The 20,752-nt window shown below is 37.9% G+C and overlaps 1 protein-coding gene across 8 annotated transcripts in view; it reads left to right on the top strand.

The window, feature by feature from the left end:
• DNAH3 (dynein axonemal heavy chain 3) overlaps positions 1–20,752 on the top strand; it is a 66,728-nt gene that overhangs the window by 38,779 nt on the left and 7,197 nt on the right. For 7 of the 8 annotated variants that reach the window (XM_054210948.1, XM_054210951.1, XM_054210949.1 and 4 more), the window contains 21 exons: positions 1,040–1,151; positions 1,702–1,943; positions 2,538–2,638; positions 2,717–2,822; positions 4,156–4,285; positions 4,773–5,009; positions 5,398–5,501; positions 6,563–6,857; positions 7,300–7,479; positions 8,488–8,611; positions 8,704–8,860; positions 9,185–9,328; positions 9,936–10,602; positions 10,713–10,878; positions 11,167–11,383; positions 12,328–12,510; positions 13,423–13,621; positions 14,523–16,664; positions 17,628–17,853; positions 18,175–18,419; positions 19,888–20,004. In XM_054210948.1, coding sequence (XP_054066923.1) covers positions 1,040–1,151; positions 1,702–1,943; positions 2,538–2,638; positions 2,717–2,822; positions 4,156–4,285; positions 4,773–5,009; positions 5,398–5,501; positions 6,563–6,857; positions 7,300–7,479; positions 8,488–8,611; positions 8,704–8,860; positions 9,185–9,328; positions 9,936–10,602; positions 10,713–10,878; positions 11,167–11,383; positions 12,328–12,510; positions 13,423–13,621; positions 14,523–16,664; positions 17,628–17,853; positions 18,175–18,419; positions 19,888–20,004 — 6,094 coding nt within the window. The remainder of the gene's footprint in view (positions 1–1,039; positions 1,152–1,701; positions 1,944–2,537; positions 2,639–2,716; positions 2,823–4,155; positions 4,286–4,772; positions 5,010–5,397; positions 5,502–6,562; positions 6,858–7,299; positions 7,480–8,487; positions 8,612–8,703; positions 8,861–9,184; positions 9,329–9,935; positions 10,603–10,712; positions 10,879–11,166; positions 11,384–12,327; positions 12,511–13,422; positions 13,622–14,522; positions 16,665–17,627; positions 17,854–18,174; positions 18,420–19,887; positions 20,005–20,752) is intronic. The other variant, XM_054210953.1, reaches the window with a different exon arrangement.

Below are 20,752 nucleotides of genomic sequence, written 5' to 3' on the forward strand. Positions count from 1 at the left end.
AGGTAATGTCTGCAGCCGCATTGTAGGTCTTACGGTTCAGGACAGAATCTGTTACTAGCTGGGGCAGTGTATCCTAGTTAACAGAACTCTGGACTGGGAGCCAGGCCCCGTTCCCAGTCCTGCTCTTAGTCTTTTTGAGAAGTCTTGAAAGAGGTGACGTTTCTCACTCTTGCTTATGCTTCACCTCCAGCTCTGTCCTCCCGTCGTCTCCCATTTACTAGTATTAGTGACCTTTTTAAGAATGCTTAACTTTTCTTCTTGTGAGTAGTGCACCCTAGTGACAATGGCAAGGGCAAGAATGAGTGTCCTGGGGCAGGATCACGAGGGACCTCTCCAACAGCAGTTTAGCCTTGATGGCTTATATTCAGACTTGGTTTATGCTGCTTTGCAAACCATGCTTTATCTTGTATTTAAATAGGAGTAGTATTAACTGGTTAGAAATCTAAGCTAAACCAGAAAATATCAGCCTTAACCTGATTCAAAAAACTAATCTTTTGGGGCATTCTTCTTACAGGTGTGTTTGAACGTGTTCTGTTTGAAGGCTTTGACTTGAGTTCTGACAAGATCTTGGGGGGTGACTGAAGAAGTTACCACTCTTGCAGTCCACAGTCAGCCTCTGTGGCTGATCTGTCATATGACAGATCCTCAGAACTGTAGTTTCAATACCTTTGTGTTAGCTTCATTGGTAACGATTGATTTCAATTTAGGCTTTTACACTGGGCCGTGATCTGCAGTGTCTGGTTAGTGTCCTCACACCCTGCACAATGATGCTGTTACAGCTGAGGGATTACATTTAGCAAGGAGAAGGGGAGAATGTCTAGGGGGCAATGACTTCTTAAAATTATATCACTGAGAATTGCCATAATAGTATGACTGCCTTCTGATTTAGGTAAATGCTTTGGTTAGCCTTAACAGAGTGCAGATATTTGGCTGATATTTTGTCCTGTCGCGTCTGAGTCCAGGAGAGATACCTTGAGTTCCATACACGTAACTCTTACTTTTGTGCTATGTTAGAGTCAATCTCTTGTCACTGATGCAGATATATGAAATGATGCTGGTACGCCATGGCTTCATGATCGTTGGAGATCCTTTGAGTGGGAAGACCTGTGCGTACAAAGTGCTAGCCGGAGCCCTTGGTGATTTGTGCGCAGGTAACATTGTTCTGACACAACCTTCTCATTAAACGAAGTTAATTCTATGACTGATGTTTTCCCTTTGCAGGGATATGCCCAGGTTAATTATCCTATATTCTGGTTTCTCGACTGGAAAGCTTCTATTCATTGACCTATTTTTGTCTGGTGTATTTGTCTGGAAGTATTTTTGTTTGCATTTACTGGAATAGTAAAACATATTAATGTGTTTATGCTTTTTTGAGTTTTTTTAAGCATTGTATTTGTGCATAATAATCCTGAAAAAACTAGCTCTGATAGGGCAATTGTAAGTAGCTCCCATAAACATATAAAATCTATTCTGCTCTGCTTTTTCATTTTTTTCATGTGCTTTTGCACATAGGACTTTGTACTTCCCTTGTACAAGTAACGGAATTTCTTATTTGCTGCTGCCTAGCTGCCAAATGTCTGGGGTTTTTTGCCTTGGGCAGCTAAAGTAGAATTGTCAGGAATCTTCATATTCTGTACTTAAGTTGTTGAATGAAACTAACCTATTAAATTTTCAAGCTCATCTATTTGTCTTTTTACGCAGCAAAATCCATGGATGAATTTGCTGTTGAATACAAAGTTATTAATCCCAAAGCAATTACTATGGGACAGTTGTATGGCTGTTTTGATCCTGTAAGCCATGAGTGGACAGATGGAGTTCTTGCAAATGCCTTCAGGGAACAAGCATCTTCTACCACAGATGATCGGAAGTGGATTATTTTTGATGGCCCAGTGGATGCAGTTTGGATAGAGAACATGAACACTGTTCTGGATGATAATAAAAAGGTAGCCTAATTTTTGCCAGTAAGCTCGTCCTTCAATATGCATACTTTATTTTAGTAGTAGCTGTATTGTTACCATGTTAGTCAAAGGAGGTATGAAACTCAGGAAAGGCTGATGTGCTTAAAAGCATTGCTTTTTTCCCAGTTACATGAGTGGGTTTAGTAGATGACATTAAGCTGTTACTTCTTCCTAGAAGCCTTGGTTTGCTCCTGCTTTATTGAAATGAGGTTGCTCACTGAGGTGTTTTTATTGACCCTTTTAGGAAACTGAAATACATAAACTCGGTTGTGTAGCTGAAAGCTGAACTTGCTTAAATTACTTAGAGAATAAATTAATTTAAAAAAAAGCTGCAGGTCATAACTTTTTTCTTGCAGAGTTATTTAAAGATAGAGCGTTGTTCTCTGTGTCTCTGCAAGTCATTACAGTAATACGTGGAAAAGTTGAGACAAGGTCAAAAAACATGTTGTGAGAATACTAATGAGTGAATGAGGAGTGACACTAAGGAGAATGTTCAGTGATTTTATGACAGGCATTGCTTTGACTGAATGATCAGCACTGAAATGACTAGATCATGTTTATGTGATGCTCTTCTTCTAGCTATGCTTAATGAGTGGTGAAATAATTCAGATGAATTCAAAAATGAGTTTAATTTTCGAGCCAGCAGACTTAGAGGAGGCATCTCCAGCAACTGTCAGCAGGTAATGTGAAAGCATTCAAACTTGAACTGTCCCACCTTGTGCATCCGCTCCTGTACTATAGTTGTTTGTTCTTCCCAGGTGTGGTATGATCTATATGGACTCGCAGCAGTTAGGTTGGAAGCCACTGAAAGATTCCTACATGAAAACACTGCCTCCAAACCTGCAGGAAGAACACCGAAAGCTGGTGCGACACTTCATTTTTTTTACATAGGTCTAATTTAGAAGATTAACTTTAAGGTGATGTTCACAGTTTGCTCACATGAAGGCAGGCACGCAGAATCAAAACTCTTTGAAGTACTTCCGTGATTTAGAGGGTCCCAGATCTCTTAGAGGCTGTTGTAAATTATTTTGTAGTGATGCATGTCAAATGTTGTTGCAAGGAAAGTACCTGAGAGCTTGAGATGCCATGAGTATTAGAAATGTGATGTGGGAAAAACTGGAAGACTCAAAACGTTTTGAACACGTCCTTCTTCTGTCTAAGACGTCTAGAGTTTAGCTTGAGAAATGCTAATAATAATATTATTATTAGCAGCTTGATCTTCAAAGCTTTAGTCACATCATGAATCCTTGCTAAATAGCCTTTTGTGTACTGGATTGCTTGCATTAATGAGAGCTCTTTGTGTTGTGTATTGTAGTCTATTTTTAGCGTAGATGCAAATAAAAGTAGGTGTTGGTGGGAATCAGCTTTTAATCTTACCAAAATTAAAATTCCCTTTTTCCCCAATAGGGCATTAAAATCTAGTAAGAGAATCAGAATAAGATCTATCCATAATAAGATTGGAGCTGTAAAAAACTTTGATTTCTGTGATTTGTCAAATCCAAGGCCCCCTTTGAGTTTTTGCAGGAAATGGGGACCAAATTCAAAAGTAGTACCAAGACTAGAAGAGCCCTTTATTGACAGTTTTCTTAGTTGGTCAAAGAAAAATAATTATTCCTTAACCAGCAGATAGCTTGACCCTTTAGTGCGTCTTCTTGAGTACTAGTCCCTGGGAAAAGGCTAGGTCATGATTCCTCCTCTGTTTTCCTGCTTGAGGTCATGGAGATAGCACCAGCCATGGTCACTATCTACCTACATGCTGTGGCACTCCCTCAGGTACTAGTCAGTTCCAGCTTTCTGGAATTTCTGCTGTGGCACAGTATCTGTGCTGGGCCCTCAGTAGGGGCCTGTCCTTTTCAAGGGAGGATGAAGCCCTTATCTTTGTTTCTGTCGGAATAATTTTGTTGTTGCCTAAGCAAAGCAGCGGTCTCCCTAGGCTGCGCTACTGCTCTGCTGTCTGGATTAGTAACTGGATAACAAATTCCTGCTGAAAGTGGTAGAAGCAACTCATTTTCACCATCAGATAATGACGGCGTGACTTTGTGATCTGTACTGCCTCACACAGGTCCTTTCCTAATCTTCCCTCTGCCAACTTGGAGAATTTCTGATGCCATATGTTTTATTGAGAGAGAATTGAGGGACAGTGGGAAATGTGGCAACTCCTGCATTGTTTTAAAGCAATTTCATTTTCTTCTGGTAGGTCAATGACTTGTTTATGTGGCTAGTCCAGCCCTGTTTAGAGTTTATTCACCTTCATTGCAAAGCGACTGTAAAAACATCTTCTAGTCATCTGAGTTATAGCTTGATGAAACTCTATACTTGTCTGCTTGGTAAGTACCCTAAGCCTTATTATTTTTATTTCAATTTTTTTTTCCTGCTGTGTCCTATGACAAGGTGCAGGTTATCAAATGCAAGGAAATACCAAAGGAATTTCTTACAGTTGAGATCACACAACACGAGTCCTTTCTTCTCACTCAGTATTAATAATAGTTCTTTAACATACAGAACTTTCACATTTAGATGCTGGTGTAATTACAAAACTGAACATGGTCACGTGAGTGTATTCCATATGTTTTGCTTGCTGTTTGCTAGCATCCAAAGAAAAGAATTAGAACCCTTTGTAAATGTTTTTTCTTCTAATTTGTTTTTATTTGTAAATAGTATTTTACACCGACAAGATCCTCGCTCTGTAGATTGGCTTTGTTCCATGGAAGACAATGCTTTAAGTTTGTCTCAGAATACTTTTGCAAAAATGCGTGTTGAATTGGGATTTATGATTGTTACCGGCATTTAACTAAAATTCAAAATGTGTTTTAGATGAAATAAAGCAATCTGAGGAAGAAGAGAAGGAAAGCGTGTCTAGTCAGCAGATCGCCGTGTGGCTGCAGGGGCTTTTCCTTTTTGCTTTGGTTTGGACGGTTGGTGGGATCATCGATGCAGATAGCAGAAAGAAATTTGACTTGTTTTACCGGAACTTGCTAATGGGAATGAATGATGAAAACCCACGCCCTAAGAGTGTGACGCTTACCAGGAGCAGTATCTTCCCAGAAAAAGGTGCTTCTTCATAACTGTACTTGCCTGGCCTTTTATAAAGCAATAAGAACTCGGCACTTTAAGGGAGAATAGAGTGCCTGGCAGATGTTAAGTGTGCAGCAGAGCCACCATCTGCCAAGCCTTGGGCTGAACAGTTGGGTGCTCTTTCCTGGCTCTTTTAAGCAGGAGTAGCATATGCCTCATGTTGTACTCAAACCATGTAGCTGAATCTGACCTAAAATAATTTGGTGATGATAATGGCGGGGGGTGGGTGGGTGGGTGGGTGTATCTCGTGTTCTAGAAAGTCTTCGTTATCTCATAGTGTTGGATGCGTCACACTAAAATGATTGAAGTTTATTTTTATTCTTTAATCAGTGGGTTTTCCTATGTTGTGTTTTTCAATTAACAGGGAGTGTTTATGACTTCTATTTTTACAAGCATGGTAGCAGGCAATGGAACACGTGGACGGAGTACATCACAAAAGAAGAGCAAGTTATCTCCCCAGGGGCTAAGGTTCACATTGATATCTTTCATTATAGAATATAATTATTTGACTAAATGAGTTAGCAGTATGAATCAACTACCTTAGCTAGCTCTGATTCTACTATATTAGGCTGTGTACTGTTTGATCTGCAACATTTCATTAATCTCTGTGGGCTCCTTTTCATGCTTATGTCTTAATTCTGGTACCATCAATATTGAAAGTTGAGCGCCGCAGGTGAACCCGGAGCCCTGAGGTTGGCTGCTGGTTAAAATTTTTGGTTCTGCTTTAATCTCTGTAATAGCATCTGATGTTGGGGAAATCATGGTAGGAAAAAGCCAAAGTATGAATTTCCGTTCTTTCATTTTTGTTTTGTATGTTTGATATCATGATATTACAGTATGAGTTAATCACAGAGGGCAAGCAAAGAGACTTACTACTTCTTTGGGATATGGAGAGCAGTACTGAGAGTCCTGGATCCCCTTCATTTCCAAATAGGAGCACTCACATTTTGATGGCAGCTGTGAACTCAAGGGAGGTGTAGCACAGCAGAGATCTGCAAAAAGTACCTGTTCTGCAAATGAAATTTCAAGATAACTTAAGTGATGGTTGTTCACCTTTTCATTCCATTGTAGTTGCAACTGTCTTGTCTGTTAAGTACATGAGAGATGTAAGATTACATTTCATTCTGCTGTCTAAAATATTTTCTTGATACCTAGTGCAGAGTTGCTAATGGTAAGTGGAAGATGAGGAAGAGAAAAAAATTTCTATAGCACTGTTCCTTTCCCTTTGTACAGTAGGGGAACAGAATTAAGCCATGCCCAACTCTGCAGATCTCCTTCTGGGCTTTATATAGTGTCTATGAACCGTAATATAGATAATGCTATTTGTGCTATTTACTGTCTAAACACTGAACAAGAAGTGGGGCCATACTCTCTACCAGAATCTTGTTATAGCCCAGGTTTTCAGAGAAAAGAATTTTTAAAAAATGCATTTGTGCTACAGGCTTCCTGTAGTTGCTTGCAAATATTCATGTTGATTAAGGTATTAGATGTTTGACTTTAGTTTTTCATTTTACTTTCCTGTGTAACAGGTATCTGAGCTGATCATTCCAACAACGGAAACAGCCAGACAAATGTTTTTTCTTAAAACATATGTGGAGCATAATGTCCCTTTGCTTTTTGTGGGTCCCACTGGCACTGGAAAATCAGCTATAACAAACAATTTTCTACTACAACTTCCAAAGCAAAAATACATCCCAAGCTTCATCAACTTCTCTGCAAGAACCTCTGCTAACCAAACCCAGGATATTATTATGTCCAAGCTGGACAGAAGAAGAAAGGGATTATTTGGACCTCCTTCGGGGAAAAAAGCTATAATATTTGTCGGTAAGACAGTTTTTTTTCAGAGTTTTTACATCATTTTAATTCTGGCTTTAGGCAAAGGAAGAGATTTACTGAGGCTAGTAATTTTGGATTGCTTCAGTGTGTTTTGGCTTTTTTCAGGCATCCAAAGAAGGATTAGCACTGCCCCCTGCTGAAAAGTTTCTAACTGTTTAAGTGGTGGCTGTCTTCAGAATAGTTCATAGTGTTGCAGTGTTACAGGAAATAAAATAAAAGAAAATCACCAACCACACCAAATTCACCCCTAAGCATGCCTGTGAAATACAATGCCATTTGATTCTGGATAGTTTAATGGGAAAGAAGAATAACAAGACACAACTTTTTTCTATCTCTAGTTCAGTTATTTTTTTCTTCTTAGCTTTGAAAGAAAACCATGATTCCTGAACACTGAGGTGTTTTTTTTATTTGATGTCTGTGTTCTCCATAGATGACCTAAACATGCCTGCAAAGGAAGTGTATGGAGCCCAGCCACCTATTGAGCTTCTCAGACAATGGATTGATCACGGTCACTGGTACGACAAGAAAGATACATCCAAGATTAATATCATAGATGTGCTGCTTGTTTCAGCTATGGGTCCACCTGGGGGAGGCAGGAATGATATTACAGGTAGGAAATGTATTACTGTGGCAAGTAGTTATCTAATTGACTGAAGTGAAGAGGCACATTCAGTTTTGCTGATGACATTCTACGTTTCTGGATTACTTGTTAACCTACAGATACATTCACTGGCTGGGTCATTCCAAATAGAAGTCTGTATGCTCAAGGTCAAATCTTTGTCTGTTCCAAGGGGAGTTCAATCAACATTAGAAACAATGTTTTTAATGTTGATTAAACTGCAAATGATGAAAATAATACTAAAATTAGGGAATTGGACACTTTTTCCGTTTTCTATTCTTTGGAAAAGGGAGGGAATACATCTTCTCGCCAAGTCTTTCTGGCAGTTCTCTTCTGAAATTGTATCTCCTGCTGCTAACATAGGCTGCCTGCATTTACTTACAAGCACGTTGCCTGCAAATCCATGATTCCTGTCATATCTCCATAAGGGAGGCTATATTTTCTAATGAAAAAGTTATGTCAGTAAAAGACCTAATGTAGCTACAGCTACACCATTATAAGGCACTTTATGCCACTTTGCCTCATTTAGACACTCTAATACAGGTATGTGCTCTGAGAAGGCTTTAGTAAAATAACTATTTCGATACAGATAAACTTGTAATATGTACTAATGTATAGACTGAATTTTTTTAGATCAAACCTAATGATAACAAGATACTTGATTTGGTAAAGTTTTACTGTGTCATATCACAATCAACAGGGGTAACACGAGCTGAAATTTAAATTTGGGTAATAGTGGCCTTGTTGTAATGGAGATTCATGTTTTTCATATTAAAAACCATTATGCTAAGTGAAATACTGATGTAAAATATAAACCAGTTTATAATTCTTTTGCATCACTACTGGGTCAGAAATTTGCCAGAAACAAAATCATGGAGCTGGAGCCAGATTCAAATATTGTTGTTTGAGTGACAGTCAATCCTCGAATATGCTAGCTGAAAGGTGGAAAAATGTTTGGACATTCCTAAATCTTTCTACATCTTTTTGTGTGTATTACAGGACGCTTCACACGGCACTTGAATATTGTATCTATCTCTTCTTTTGATGATGACATATTAACCAAGATTTTTACTGCAGTTGCTGATTGGCACTTCAGCAAAGGCTTTGAGCCTGTGTTTCTAAGGTAATGTGATATATTTCCTGTAACATCGTTGTCATTTTTTCTTCTGTGATTTATCTGCAGAAGTTAAAATTGTATCTGTTTTACTTCTTAAGGCTGGGTAAGATGATGGTCCAAGCGACAATGGTGATTTATAAAATGGCAGTTGACAATTTTCTCCCAACTCCTTCAAAATCACACTATGTCTTTAATCTACGGGATTTTTCCAGGGTTATTAAAGGAGTGCTGCTCTGTCCACACACTCATTTGCAAGTAAGTTGTAGTTTAATTATGTTGCGGTAAGAAAGAGCAATGGAAAAAGTAAATTCTTTTGATAATATCAGTAAGTAAATGTCATGGTTTGGGCATAAGAAGTTCCAGTTTGTATTGGCAGGAAGGACAAGATAATAACTAGGTGGGGAAGCCAGTTAAGTTAGCAGATGCTGAGCCATGTGCTGAATGGCTTGGAACTGAAAGATTCCCACTGAGTTTAGTACAAGATACAGCAGGGTCCAGATGGACATTTCTGTCCTTTTGTTTTTAAAGAAATTCTGCCTGAGCTACATTTACCTGTTTTCTTGTATTTACATTTTTCAGGATGGAGATAAACTGATCAGACTTTGGATTCATGAGGTGTACAGAGTTTTCTATGATCGCCTAGTTGATGAGGAGGACAAGAAGGTATTCTTTCAGATGGTACAAGAGGCAACATCAAATGGCTTCAAGCAGAGCTTTGATAAGGTATTTTTGGGTAATGTGCTGGGACCAAAAACGAGACTGATGCCTTCTCAGAAATACTTAGACATTGAGATTACATTAATATTGGACACATTTTTAATTATTTCAATCAGTGTATTTGAAAAGTATGGATGGTCTTCTATTCAATATTGAGTATTATACCTATTCTTAGTCAAGTTAATACAAATTGCTTCATACCAGAATGATTCATAACTTCAAAAGGATTCTGTGTTGGTACAGAGGACTATCTCGAATAAATGTCTTACACAATATTTATCTGTGCTTTTGCTTAAGTTAATATTTGTACGAGCCAATGGGAGTAGTGGGTACTTTTCTGAGAAGCCTTTTGGGAACTTGTCCTATATTTGACAGCAAAATCTCTCTGTGAAGTATGCATATGTAGAAACTTGTATGCCAACCTACAACATATTCCCCATTTAGGCGTTTTTTGTGTTTGGTTTTTTTTTTCCAGACTGAGGTAATAACTAGAATAGCTGGAAAACAGTACTTCCCACAGTGTTATTACTATGTAGATAAAAATGAGTATGACTTTAAGGAAAATGGTTTCCTAATAGTTTGAATTACCTGTTGATTCTTGTCTTTTCCGTAGGTACTGAGTCATCTCTCACCTACTGGAAAAATCTCCGATGATGATATCCGCAGCCTGTTCTTTGGAGACTATTTGATGCCGGACAGTAATGTAAAAGTGTATGATGAAATCACAGACTTAAAGCAACTGACAACCGTGATGGAATACTACCTTGAGGAATACAACAATGTCAGCAAAGCGCCGATGTCCTTAGTCATGTTCAAGTTTGCTATTGAGCATATCTCAAGGATATGCAGGGTATTGAAACAGGATAATGGACATCTGTTGTTGGTGGGGGTTGGTGGCAGTGGTCGACAAAGTGCTACCAAGCTAGCCACCTACATGAACAGCTTTGAACTCTTTCAAATTGAAATTACAAAGTCCTATGGCATTCATGAATGGAAAGAAGATGTTAAACGAGTCATGCTGAAAGCAGGTGTTGGTAACAATAATGTGTCCTTTTTGTTCTGTGATAATCAGATAAAGGATGAAGCATTTGTAGAAGATATCAACATGCTTTTAAATACCGGTGATGTGCCTAATATCTTTGCAACAGATGAGAAAGCTGAAATTGTTGAGAAAATGCAAGGGGCAGCAAGGATGGAGAACAGGAAAATTGAAGCCACTCCCCTTGCTATGTACAATTTCTTTATTGAAAGGGTGAAGAAAAATTTGCATATTGTCTTAGGTCGGTATACAATGTGTTATTTCTTAGAATGTTTTTCTTAGGCTTTTTTGTTTCTGCTTCCTAACGGCAAACAAACTTAAGTAACAATCATGATTTATTTTTTTTTCTAGCCATGAGTCCTATTGGAGATGCATTTCGGAATCGATTACGGATGTTCCCTTCACTGATAAACTGCTGTACCATTGATTGGTTCCAAACCTGGCCCACAGATGCTTTGGAAATGGTTGCTAACAAGTTTTTAGAGGATGTTGAACTTGAAGATGACATTAGAAAAGCGTATGAGTTTATCTGTCAAGAAACATATGAAGCAAATGTTTGTTCCCCTCCCCCTCTGGGGAAACTCTGGGATTTCAGTGCAAGTCAAAGACACCTAGATATTTCTAATCTGATATTTCTGAAAATCAGGCCACTCTTTTAAGAAGTCTAAAATATTTCTTATAATGGGCAAAAACCAATTCTGCCTTCTCTAACACTAATATAATGTCATAGGCTTAGAGTTATTTCCTCGTAATTAACATAAAGACAGATTGTATTTTCATAGTAATGTGGAAAAATTTTCTCTAGGGTTGTGTCAATGTGCAAATATTTCCAAGAAAGTGTGAGAGAGCTCTCCATCAGCTACTACGCTACACTGCGAAGACACAACTATGTGACACCAGCTTCATACCTAGAATTGATTCTTACCTTTAAGACTCTGCTGAATAGCAAAAGGGAAGAAGTTGACATGATGAGAGCTCGTTATCTTATGGGACTTCAAAAACTTGATTTTGCATCTTCACAAGTAAGTTTCAGATGAAAACACTGAATAGGTACCATATGCATCCTTTAGTATGGGGTCTGTATAAGCTGATTAAAACTTACAAAACCCCAACATATTAAATACTCTCTTCACTATATTCGTGATGCTATTGATAATTTTCTATAGAAAGCTAGCAGGAAAAGTTAGATTACTGCTTAGCCATTTTAGGTAATTGTGGTATGTAAATTCAGATTATAGCACTTAATAGAAAGCTAAATGAAATTGATGGTACTCATTAAATGTTGAAGGAATAAACCTTGCAAATTTCATTATTTTCTCAAAACCTTAGTACCTAGTTCCTATTACCCTTTTCAAAATAGGGGAGAAGTTGAAGAATGTTGTAAGACAATAATAAATTTTAATTCCTGAGTAGATTCCCAGTAGAAAATTGATCAGGTTCCAGGTAAATAACCCCATTTTTTTAATCCATGTGATCCAGGGATTGATCTTTCCAAGAAGCAAAGTAAAGAGGTTTTCAGATACTTGCTGGATGAAGAAGAGCATCCAATTTGCAGCCGTTGCTGTCACTAATTCTGTGTTTCCTTCCAAGTTTCTCTTGGATTTTGTTTTCCACCTGTGCAATGAAGGATTACTTTGGGTTCCATAAACTGAAACTGACTGTAAGGAAAGAAATTACAGTTAATCAATTTATTTCTCCTTATTGAAATTAAGTGGATGATAAAAAAGCAAGCGTATTGCATGGAGGATAAAAAAGAAATCCTTTTTAAAAATCTATTCAGTTAAATAAAACAGCTCTTGGTAAAAATAGGCTAGAGGACTATTTTAATAATTATTTAGATCAAATGTCCCTTTTTAGATTGTATTAATGTGGTGTCTTCTGATCTTTCTTCCTAAGACATCAAGATGTGAAATGCGTGCAATGTTTACAGAAATTTTTTCTTGATTTTTCCCGTTACGTTCATCAGGTCGCAGAGATGCAGAAAGAACTGACTGCTCTTCAGCCTGAACTCATTCAAACTTCTGCAGAAACAGAAAAAATGATGATCAAGATTGAAAAGGAAACCACTGAAGTAGACGCAAAGAAGGAACTAGTGTCAGCCGATGAAAAAGAGGCTAATGAAGCAGCAGCTGTTGCTAAAGCTATTAAGGTAGTGTACAAGGGCTTGAGACAGGAGCATGATGGGTTCCAAGTCTTTCCAAGTAAATGGGAGTTGTGATGATGTGTTAATGGTATGAGCTAAGCTCTTGAAGTAACAAAATTGCAAGAGATGATGAATGAAATGTTCCTAATACAAACAAGGTAAATTTTGGCTGTTTGGAGTATGACTGTATCTCACAGTACTGCATAGCTTCCCTTTCTAGTTCACATCCCAAAAGCTGTGTAGCTCTTATTTCTGTACTAATATATTCTCCTTCTCAACAGATTGAGTCATGAGGTTATACTGTTTCCAGGCCCAAAGACAGTTCATTTAGAGTTAGCTGAGGTAATCTGGCATAGTGCTGCATGAAGCCTGATTAGGCATAACCTCAGAGATATTGTCACAGCCGCATGTCTGTAGCACAGAATTTCCCATGGGAAGCTGCAGGATTCCTCAATATTTTTTTTTTTTGTAACTAGTTGGAAATGTCAGTAATAGATAAGGTAGATAATTAGACAGATAGGTAGATCTGAGTACATGATAAAGAATTAAAGCTACACAGTATATATTTTTACCTGATCAGCACTGTAAGGTTTAACTAAGAACAACTATACCTAGCCTGTATTTTAATTCTCCTTGTCAGAGCACAGAGATTTTGATCTTGAAAGCTTGCCTGGCTTTTTCAGCTATCAGTTCATCTTATGGAAGTTATTAATTTATCTACAAACCTTCCCTCTTTAAACTGCTCAGACAAATTGTGGGACTGGTTTTCTCTACAAGAAACACAATGTTGTGAAGAGTCTTTTTATTAGGTACTTATAAGCGCAGAAGGTTCTCGGAGGCTGTGGTGGAGTTGGGTAATGAGTTTGCAGACCTGGGATTTTATGAAGGTTTACAGGCTTCTGCCCAATTTCTTAACAGGATGAATGTGAAGGAGACCTTGCTGAGGCCATGCCAGCTTTGCAGGCAGCACTTGCAGCTCTTGATACCCTGAATCCTTCAGACATCTCTCTAGTGAAATCCATGCAGAATCCACCTGGTCCTGTTAAGCTCGTCATGGAGAGTATCTGTGTCATGAAGGGAACTAAACCAGAGAGAAAACCTGATCCAAGTGGCAGTGGTAATGATGCGGTATTTGTTATCCGTGCCCTAGGAATGCTTGGGGTACTGCTGTGTTATACTAGTTAAGTGCTTCTAGCGTGAATGCAGCCACGTCCACTAAAAGTGCATTTTGCTATCAGTGACTTACAACTACACTGAATAGCTGAGTTGCTTTTGCCATTGTAACATATTGCACTTGCTTGACACTGCTGTACGAGCTCTGTAAATATGATTCCAGTCACCAGCACAAAGTCATCTCTTCAACTTCCTTTGACCCAATTTTGATTTTTGCATTGCCTTGAGGAACTCTGGGAGCTGGAGATCTGCTGTTCACCTGTATTTTCCCCTCTAATGCCTGCTACCAAAATCTTTCAGTTATACTGGGAGACAGAATTCTAGTTATACCCCTGTCACAGGTGATTACTCTAAAAGGCTCCTTCTGCGTGGGTTCTGTTGTTGTTGTGGGATTGCACAGGATTGGTGAGGTAGGAAAGGAAAGAGACCTTTTTCTTTCACTTTTCTTCTACCTTATGCCCCCACAGTTCAACCCTTCATAATTGAAAATAAGAATTCTTTAAATGTCTTTCATCCAAAGCTGTTACCTAGATTAGGAAGGAATGCTTGGTTACTGATTTATCTAATAAATTATGCTAAGAAAGACTGTATAGTAATTTGTTGCTTGCTGTGCGTGGTTGATTTAGAATTAATATGTAATTAATAGATATGGCATAGGTTAGTGATGCTGAAGTTCCTGTCGGAATTTCTTTAGGTAATGACTTTCCCAAATGAGTCAACAGTGGTTGCGTAATAAAATTTTGTTGCAAAATCAGTGATGTTAATTCTTCATATTATGTTTCAAGTATTTTTTCAGTTTGAACATGCATGTTTTAAGCCTGATCTTCGTATTATTTGCAATATAGGTAAAATGATAGAAGACTACTGGGGGCCATCTAGAAAAATTCTTGGAGATCTGAAATTCCTTGAGAGCTTAAAGACGTATAATAAGGATAATATTCCTCCCGCTATAATGAAGAGAATTAGAGAGAGGTTTATTGATCATCCAGATTTTCAGCCAGCTGTCATAAAAAATGTCTCATCTGCTTGTGAAGGACTATGCAAGTGGGTGCGAGCCATGGAAGTCTATGACCGTGTTGCAAAAGTGGTTGCCCCAAAGCGTGAACGATTGAGAGAAGCAGAAGCATTACTGGACGTTCAAATGCAGAAGCTAAAAACAAAACAAGCAGAACTTAAGGAGGTAGTTGATCGCCTCCAAGCTTTGAATGATGAGTTTGACAACATGAATGACCGGAAGAGAGAGTTAGAAAATAATATTGAACTGTGTTCACAAAAGCTTGTGAGAGCTGAACAGCTAATTAGTGGTCTTGGTGGAGAGAAAGATAGGTGGAGAGAAGCTGCACGATTATTAGGAATACGGTACATAGACCTTATAGGAGATGTGTTATTATCATCAGGAACTGTGGCTTATTTGGGAGCCTTTACTGTAGATTACCGCCTAAAATGTCAAAAGCAATGGCAGGTCCTCTGCAATGAAAAGAACATACCATGCTCCAGTGATTTTAGCTTAAGTAATACATTAGGGGATCCAGTCAAAATCCGTGCATGGCAGATTGCTGGATTGCCAATTGATACTTTTTCCATTGACAACGGCATAATTGTTTCTAACTCAAGAAGATGGGCTTTAATGATAGACCCTCAAAGGCAAGCTAACAAGTGGGTAAAAAATATGGAGAAAACTAACAGGCTGTCAGTTATCAAATTATCTGACGCACATTACATGAGGACGTTAGAAAATGCTATTCAGCTTGGAACACCAGTCTTGCTAGAAAATATTGGTGAAGAACTAGATGCTTTCATAGAGCCCATTTTGTTAAAGTTAACATTCAAACAACAAGGAGTAGAATACATGAAATTAGGGGAAAATGTAATTGAATATTCAAAAGATTTCAGGTTTTACATCACAACCCGCTTAAGAAATCCTCATTATCTTCCTGAAGTGGCTGTGAAAGTTTGTCTACTCAACTTTATGATTACGCCTTTGGGTCTTCAGGACCAACTTCTTGGAATTGTAGCTGCAGAGGAAAAGCCTGAGCTAGAAGAAAAGAAAAATAAACTGATTATAGAAAGCGCAGCCAACAAGAAACAACTAAAGGAAATAGAAGATAAAATCCTGGAGATCCTTTCTCATTCTGAAGGAAACATCTTAGAAGATGAAACAGCAATTAATATTTTGTCTTCATCCAAAGAGTTATCCGAAGAAATCTCTGAAAAGCAAAAAATTGCCTCTGTAACTGAGATGCAAATAGATTCTACTCGAATGGGGTATAAGCCAGTTGCTGTTCATTCAGCCATTGTCTTTTTCTGCATCTCTGATCTGGAAAACATTGAACCTATGTACCAGTATTCGTTGATTTGGTTCATTAACTTGTATGTTCAATCTATTGCTAAAAGCAAAAAGAGTGAAGATCTAGAAGAGAGAATTAAAAACATAACCAAGCATTTCACAATGAGCATCTATAATAATGTCTGTCGTTCACTGTTTGAAAAGGATAAGCTGTTATTCTCCTTCCTTCTGACAGTAGGCATTATGAAGGGAAAAGACCAAATAGATGATGATGTTTGGCGTTTCCTACTGACAGGAGGTGTTGCTCTTGATAATCCTCACCCCAATCCAGCTCCAGATTGGCTATCTGACAAATCATGGGCTGAGCTCGTACGTGCATCTAGTCTGACAAACCTCCACGGACTAATGGAACACGTAAAAGAGAATTTTTCAAAATGGAAGCTAATATATGACTCTGTAAGACCCCATGAAGAAGCCTTCCCAGATGCGTGGAGCACGCTGATGGGGTTAGATCGCATGGTTATTCTCAGATGTTTGAGACCTGACAAAATTATTCCGGCAGTGCAGGAGTTCATTGTGGAAAATATGGGAAGAACATTTATTGAACCACCTACTTTTGATCTTGGAAGAAGTTACAGTGATTCAAATTGTTGTGCCCCTTTGATTTTTGTATTATCACCAGGTGCTGATCCTATGGCAGGTGAGACTGGTATTAAGAAATCATTTTTTATCTGGTTAAATGTCACTGAGTGTGACTAAACTGATAATAGTGTAGGCCCCTTCATTTGATCTTTAAAGTGTCTTTAAAATACAATACAGCAGTGATGGAATATCAAACATATGCATCTGCGCATATATGTACAAGGATAGTAAAATTGCTAGAGGGTGGAATGAATGTGGTGGTGATGGAATGTCTAGGTCTCTGAGCAGCAATTTAGGGATCTAACGGCTTGTAAGAGCCAGACCAGTTTGTAATTTGTGCTTGCATTACAATTCTTTCAGTGGGTGTTTGGGACTTGCCCCAGTCTTTATTACAACCCCTCCTCCAGAAAGTTTCCTCCCTCTCAGTTACTAATTAAATGGTGTATATGACCACATTAAAAAACACATCTGTTAAATGTCCTTTTAAAAATAACCACCCAGATTATTTTTAAACCTGGTTTTCTGCCAAAAGAATTGTAATGTGGAGCCATACTGAAAGGATATATTTCCAGGAGGTAGTGGTTTTGATGGCAAAGCTGGAGGGTTATTTTTAACCAGATCTAAAGATTCAGTTTACAGCTCAACCCCCATAAACAATTGTACCCATGGAACAGAGAGAGGAGAGAACTGTAGTGCAGGCTGGAACTGAGCACTCAGGGCTAAAGGAGAGGACAGACATTTAACCTGGCTAGGGTTTTTGGTGATGTGGTTTTGGGTGTTTTTTTAGTATTACTTTACACAGCTAAATTTTAGCATATGCGTCAGAAACACAGTGAATGATACAGCATTTGATGCTGCTTCAGGGTTGTTGAGGTGGTTTTTTTTTTTTCAATTGAGTAAAATATTTGTTGACTTTTGCCCCTTTAATTACTTTTTACATTATAAAGATGATAAATATAACGTAGATCTACTTTCTAATAGACTTTGTCTTTGCTTGCATGTGTGAAACTTGCTATCATAGGTTTGCTAAAATTTGCCGATGATGTTGGCATGGGAGGTACAAGCATTCAAACTATTTCGCTTGGACAGGGCCAGGGCCCAATAGCAGCAAAAATGATTTATCAGGCTATTACTGATGGAACCTGGGTAGTGTTACAAAACTGCCATCTTGCAACTAGCTGGATGCCTGCTTTGGAAAAAATCTGCGAGGAAGTTATAGTGCCTGAGAATACCAATGATAAATTCAGGTAGGAGTTTTAATATTTTGCTGGTTGTAATGGGAGTGTTTCTTGTTTGCTGAAGACACTAGTAAAAAGGAAGGAAACTTTGAACAACTAAGTGTAACATTCATATCGCTTATGTGCAGTGATAAAATAACAATACCTAATTAGGATGCCATCTTTTCTACCTGTCCAATATAATCTACTTTATGCCTGCTTTTTAGAACAAATTTAGATGTTATCATTATAGTTAAGCAAGTAATAAAACTTAGTCTTCTGCACATCAATACTGAGGATTTATAAATACTGATGATTTTTTGATAATATGCTTTTAAAAATTCTTTTCAGGTTGTGGTTAACTAGTTATCCATCAGAAAAGTTTCCTGTTAGTATCCTCCAGAATGGCATCAAAATGACGAATGAACCTCCAAAAGGAGTTAGAGCGAACCTTCTTCGATCATACCTTAATGACCCCATCTCCGACCCTGTGTTCTTTAGCAGTTGCCAAAAGCCAGAAATATGGCAAAAACTGCTGTTTGGCCTTTGCTTTTTTCATGCCATTGTGCAGGAAAGGAGAAACTTTGGCCCACTGGGTAAGGTTTAGATTACTTTGCAGGTTGTGTCAAAAAGATTAGTAGTTTTGAAATGCATTATTGGAGCCCCTTTGTAAAAAGGCGGTATTGTTGTTAGCAATATTACAAGAGTGCAATCTGTATTGCACAGAACATAATAAAGTTTAAAAGCTGTTAGTTGCAGGGACTCTCATTCAGACAAAGCTTCTTTTGAAGCTACTAAAAGTATTACCCTGGGGGAGACTAAAGAGTACCAGTTTTCCAAGTAAATATATTCTACGGTAGTTATATTAAATTATAGCTTACTAAATTATTAATTTATTACTGTCATTCTTACTAGCTAACCATCAAATCCAGTTCCATTTTAAATTTTCATAATTAAAGATGTGTCCTATTCAATACTGCTTTTGTTATTTATGTGTATAATTCATTTTATGAAAGCTAGTGCATATCTGTACTTGGTGCGAAACAAATTTACGTAGCTGTAGTGTGTTGTTCATAACACAGCAATGAAAAGATATGTATTAGTAAGATTCGTGCTTCAGTTTTTTCCATACTCTCGAAATATTTAGAAAACTATATAGAATTTCTACATAGAATGTAGAAATGTATGGAATCATAGATTCCATTTTTATAACTAGATAAAGCTTATACTCACCGCTGGTGTACGTGAAATTCTCAGCCTTCCATTCTGTCTGAGTCTGTCTTCGTCCTAACAGGCTACTGTTATAAAATGTTGTAATTTGACTGAAAGCTGTGGTCCTTATTTTAATAGGCAGCTATAAATAAACACTAGATTGTCAGGATGAAGATACTAGTTTTTTGCTTTAAAGTGAAAATATAATTTTTGTAAGTGGCAAAGAGATCATTTTCAAAAGCAACATCTACTGCTTATTGTGACCAGCTGTCTGGGGGAAGAAGGGTAGTTGCAGCAATAGTCCTATTTTTTGGTTTGCACTAGGGGTATAGGTTTTCTGCAGGATTCTCTTATCTGGAGTATGCTCCTGTGCAGTTTTTTGGTTTTGGGTTTTTTTTGTACTGTTACTCTGAATGTCATATACAAACAGCATTAATAGATGGGCAGACTGATTAAAAATTAAAATCAATCAATGAATTAAAACTCCTGTTCTCATTGTTTCCAGATAGTAACAGATTAGCTGAAAGTACGGAGCAGGTCTGTGTTCTACTTCAGATAAAACACAATTTTTCAGGAATGTGTGATACCGAAATGCCAGTGCGTATGTTTTAATTATACAGAACGATGTTTATAGTGCCTTAGGATACAATATTGTTATGGAGTCATATTCTCCCTTGTGCAATAAGCAGCCTGGTAAATTCCAGGGATGCTTCTAGGCACTGTCTGGCAGCTGTTATCTTCAGCTCTGTACTAAGGGTATAGTACCAATAACATAATTTCCTGAGCATGGTTATCAGTATTCATTCCCCATATCGGCATCATTCCCCATTATATCTTTTCTGAATTGAACAGGTTGGAATATTCCATATGAATTCAACGAATCTGACCTCCGAATCAGCATGCAACAGATCCAGATGTTTCTGAATGCATATGAAGAAATACCATTTGAAGCTCTGACATACCTAACAGGTACCAGCATTGCACCCTCTACCATGTGTTGACTTTGCTAGGCACTTTCAGCTGGTACAGTGATAAACTGATGAGTTCTTGACAAATTGAGTGGATTCCATTCAGGTTTACTTTCTTGGCCTTCCACATACAGACAAGTCGGATCCTAAACCCTCAGATGTCATTGCTCTCTTGGCTCATAAATAGCTAGAAGAATTATTTATGGTCCAGCAAACCTCCTGATCTTTGTTTCATATATGCCAAATAAAAACGTCAATGGCCTTGGTTTCACTTTAGCTGATCAATATGATCTTGACACAGCAAGCATTGGCAGTTTACCAGAGGATGCGATAATACTCAACAATTTAAAGCAGGAGGTGCTGACCTGCATAAACAACCCGGTTGCTGTGGCTATTCAGTTCACCTTCTCAGGTAGCTGCTTCTTGGCACTTCCTTTGTCGACCTTATAAAGATAGTTCCTGATTTTTGCTAATATTATGAAATATTTGTGAAAAAGAATCTCAGGAGTCAGGATTAAAGTAATAACTGTGAGCTTTTAGCTGTTTTCTGTACTTTATATCAGTGTAAACCTCCCCTTGTTGCCTACCTATTAGTTAAATCTCTCCAAATCCTTCTGCACATGGGTATTGCATATTTGAGATCCCTTGTTTTCTACTGTATACATACATAATCGGGTTAAGTTTGCATGAAAGGAACAAGACAAAGATCAGCTATATAGCACTGTTCAGATTTTGACAGTTCTAAATAT

The sequence above is a fragment of the Rissa tridactyla genome, chromosome 8 (assembly GCF_028500815.1).
Source record: "Rissa tridactyla isolate bRisTri1 chromosome 8, bRisTri1.patW.cur.20221130, whole genome shotgun sequence".
Taxonomy (NCBI): domain Eukaryota; kingdom Metazoa; phylum Chordata; class Aves; order Charadriiformes; family Laridae; genus Rissa; species Rissa tridactyla.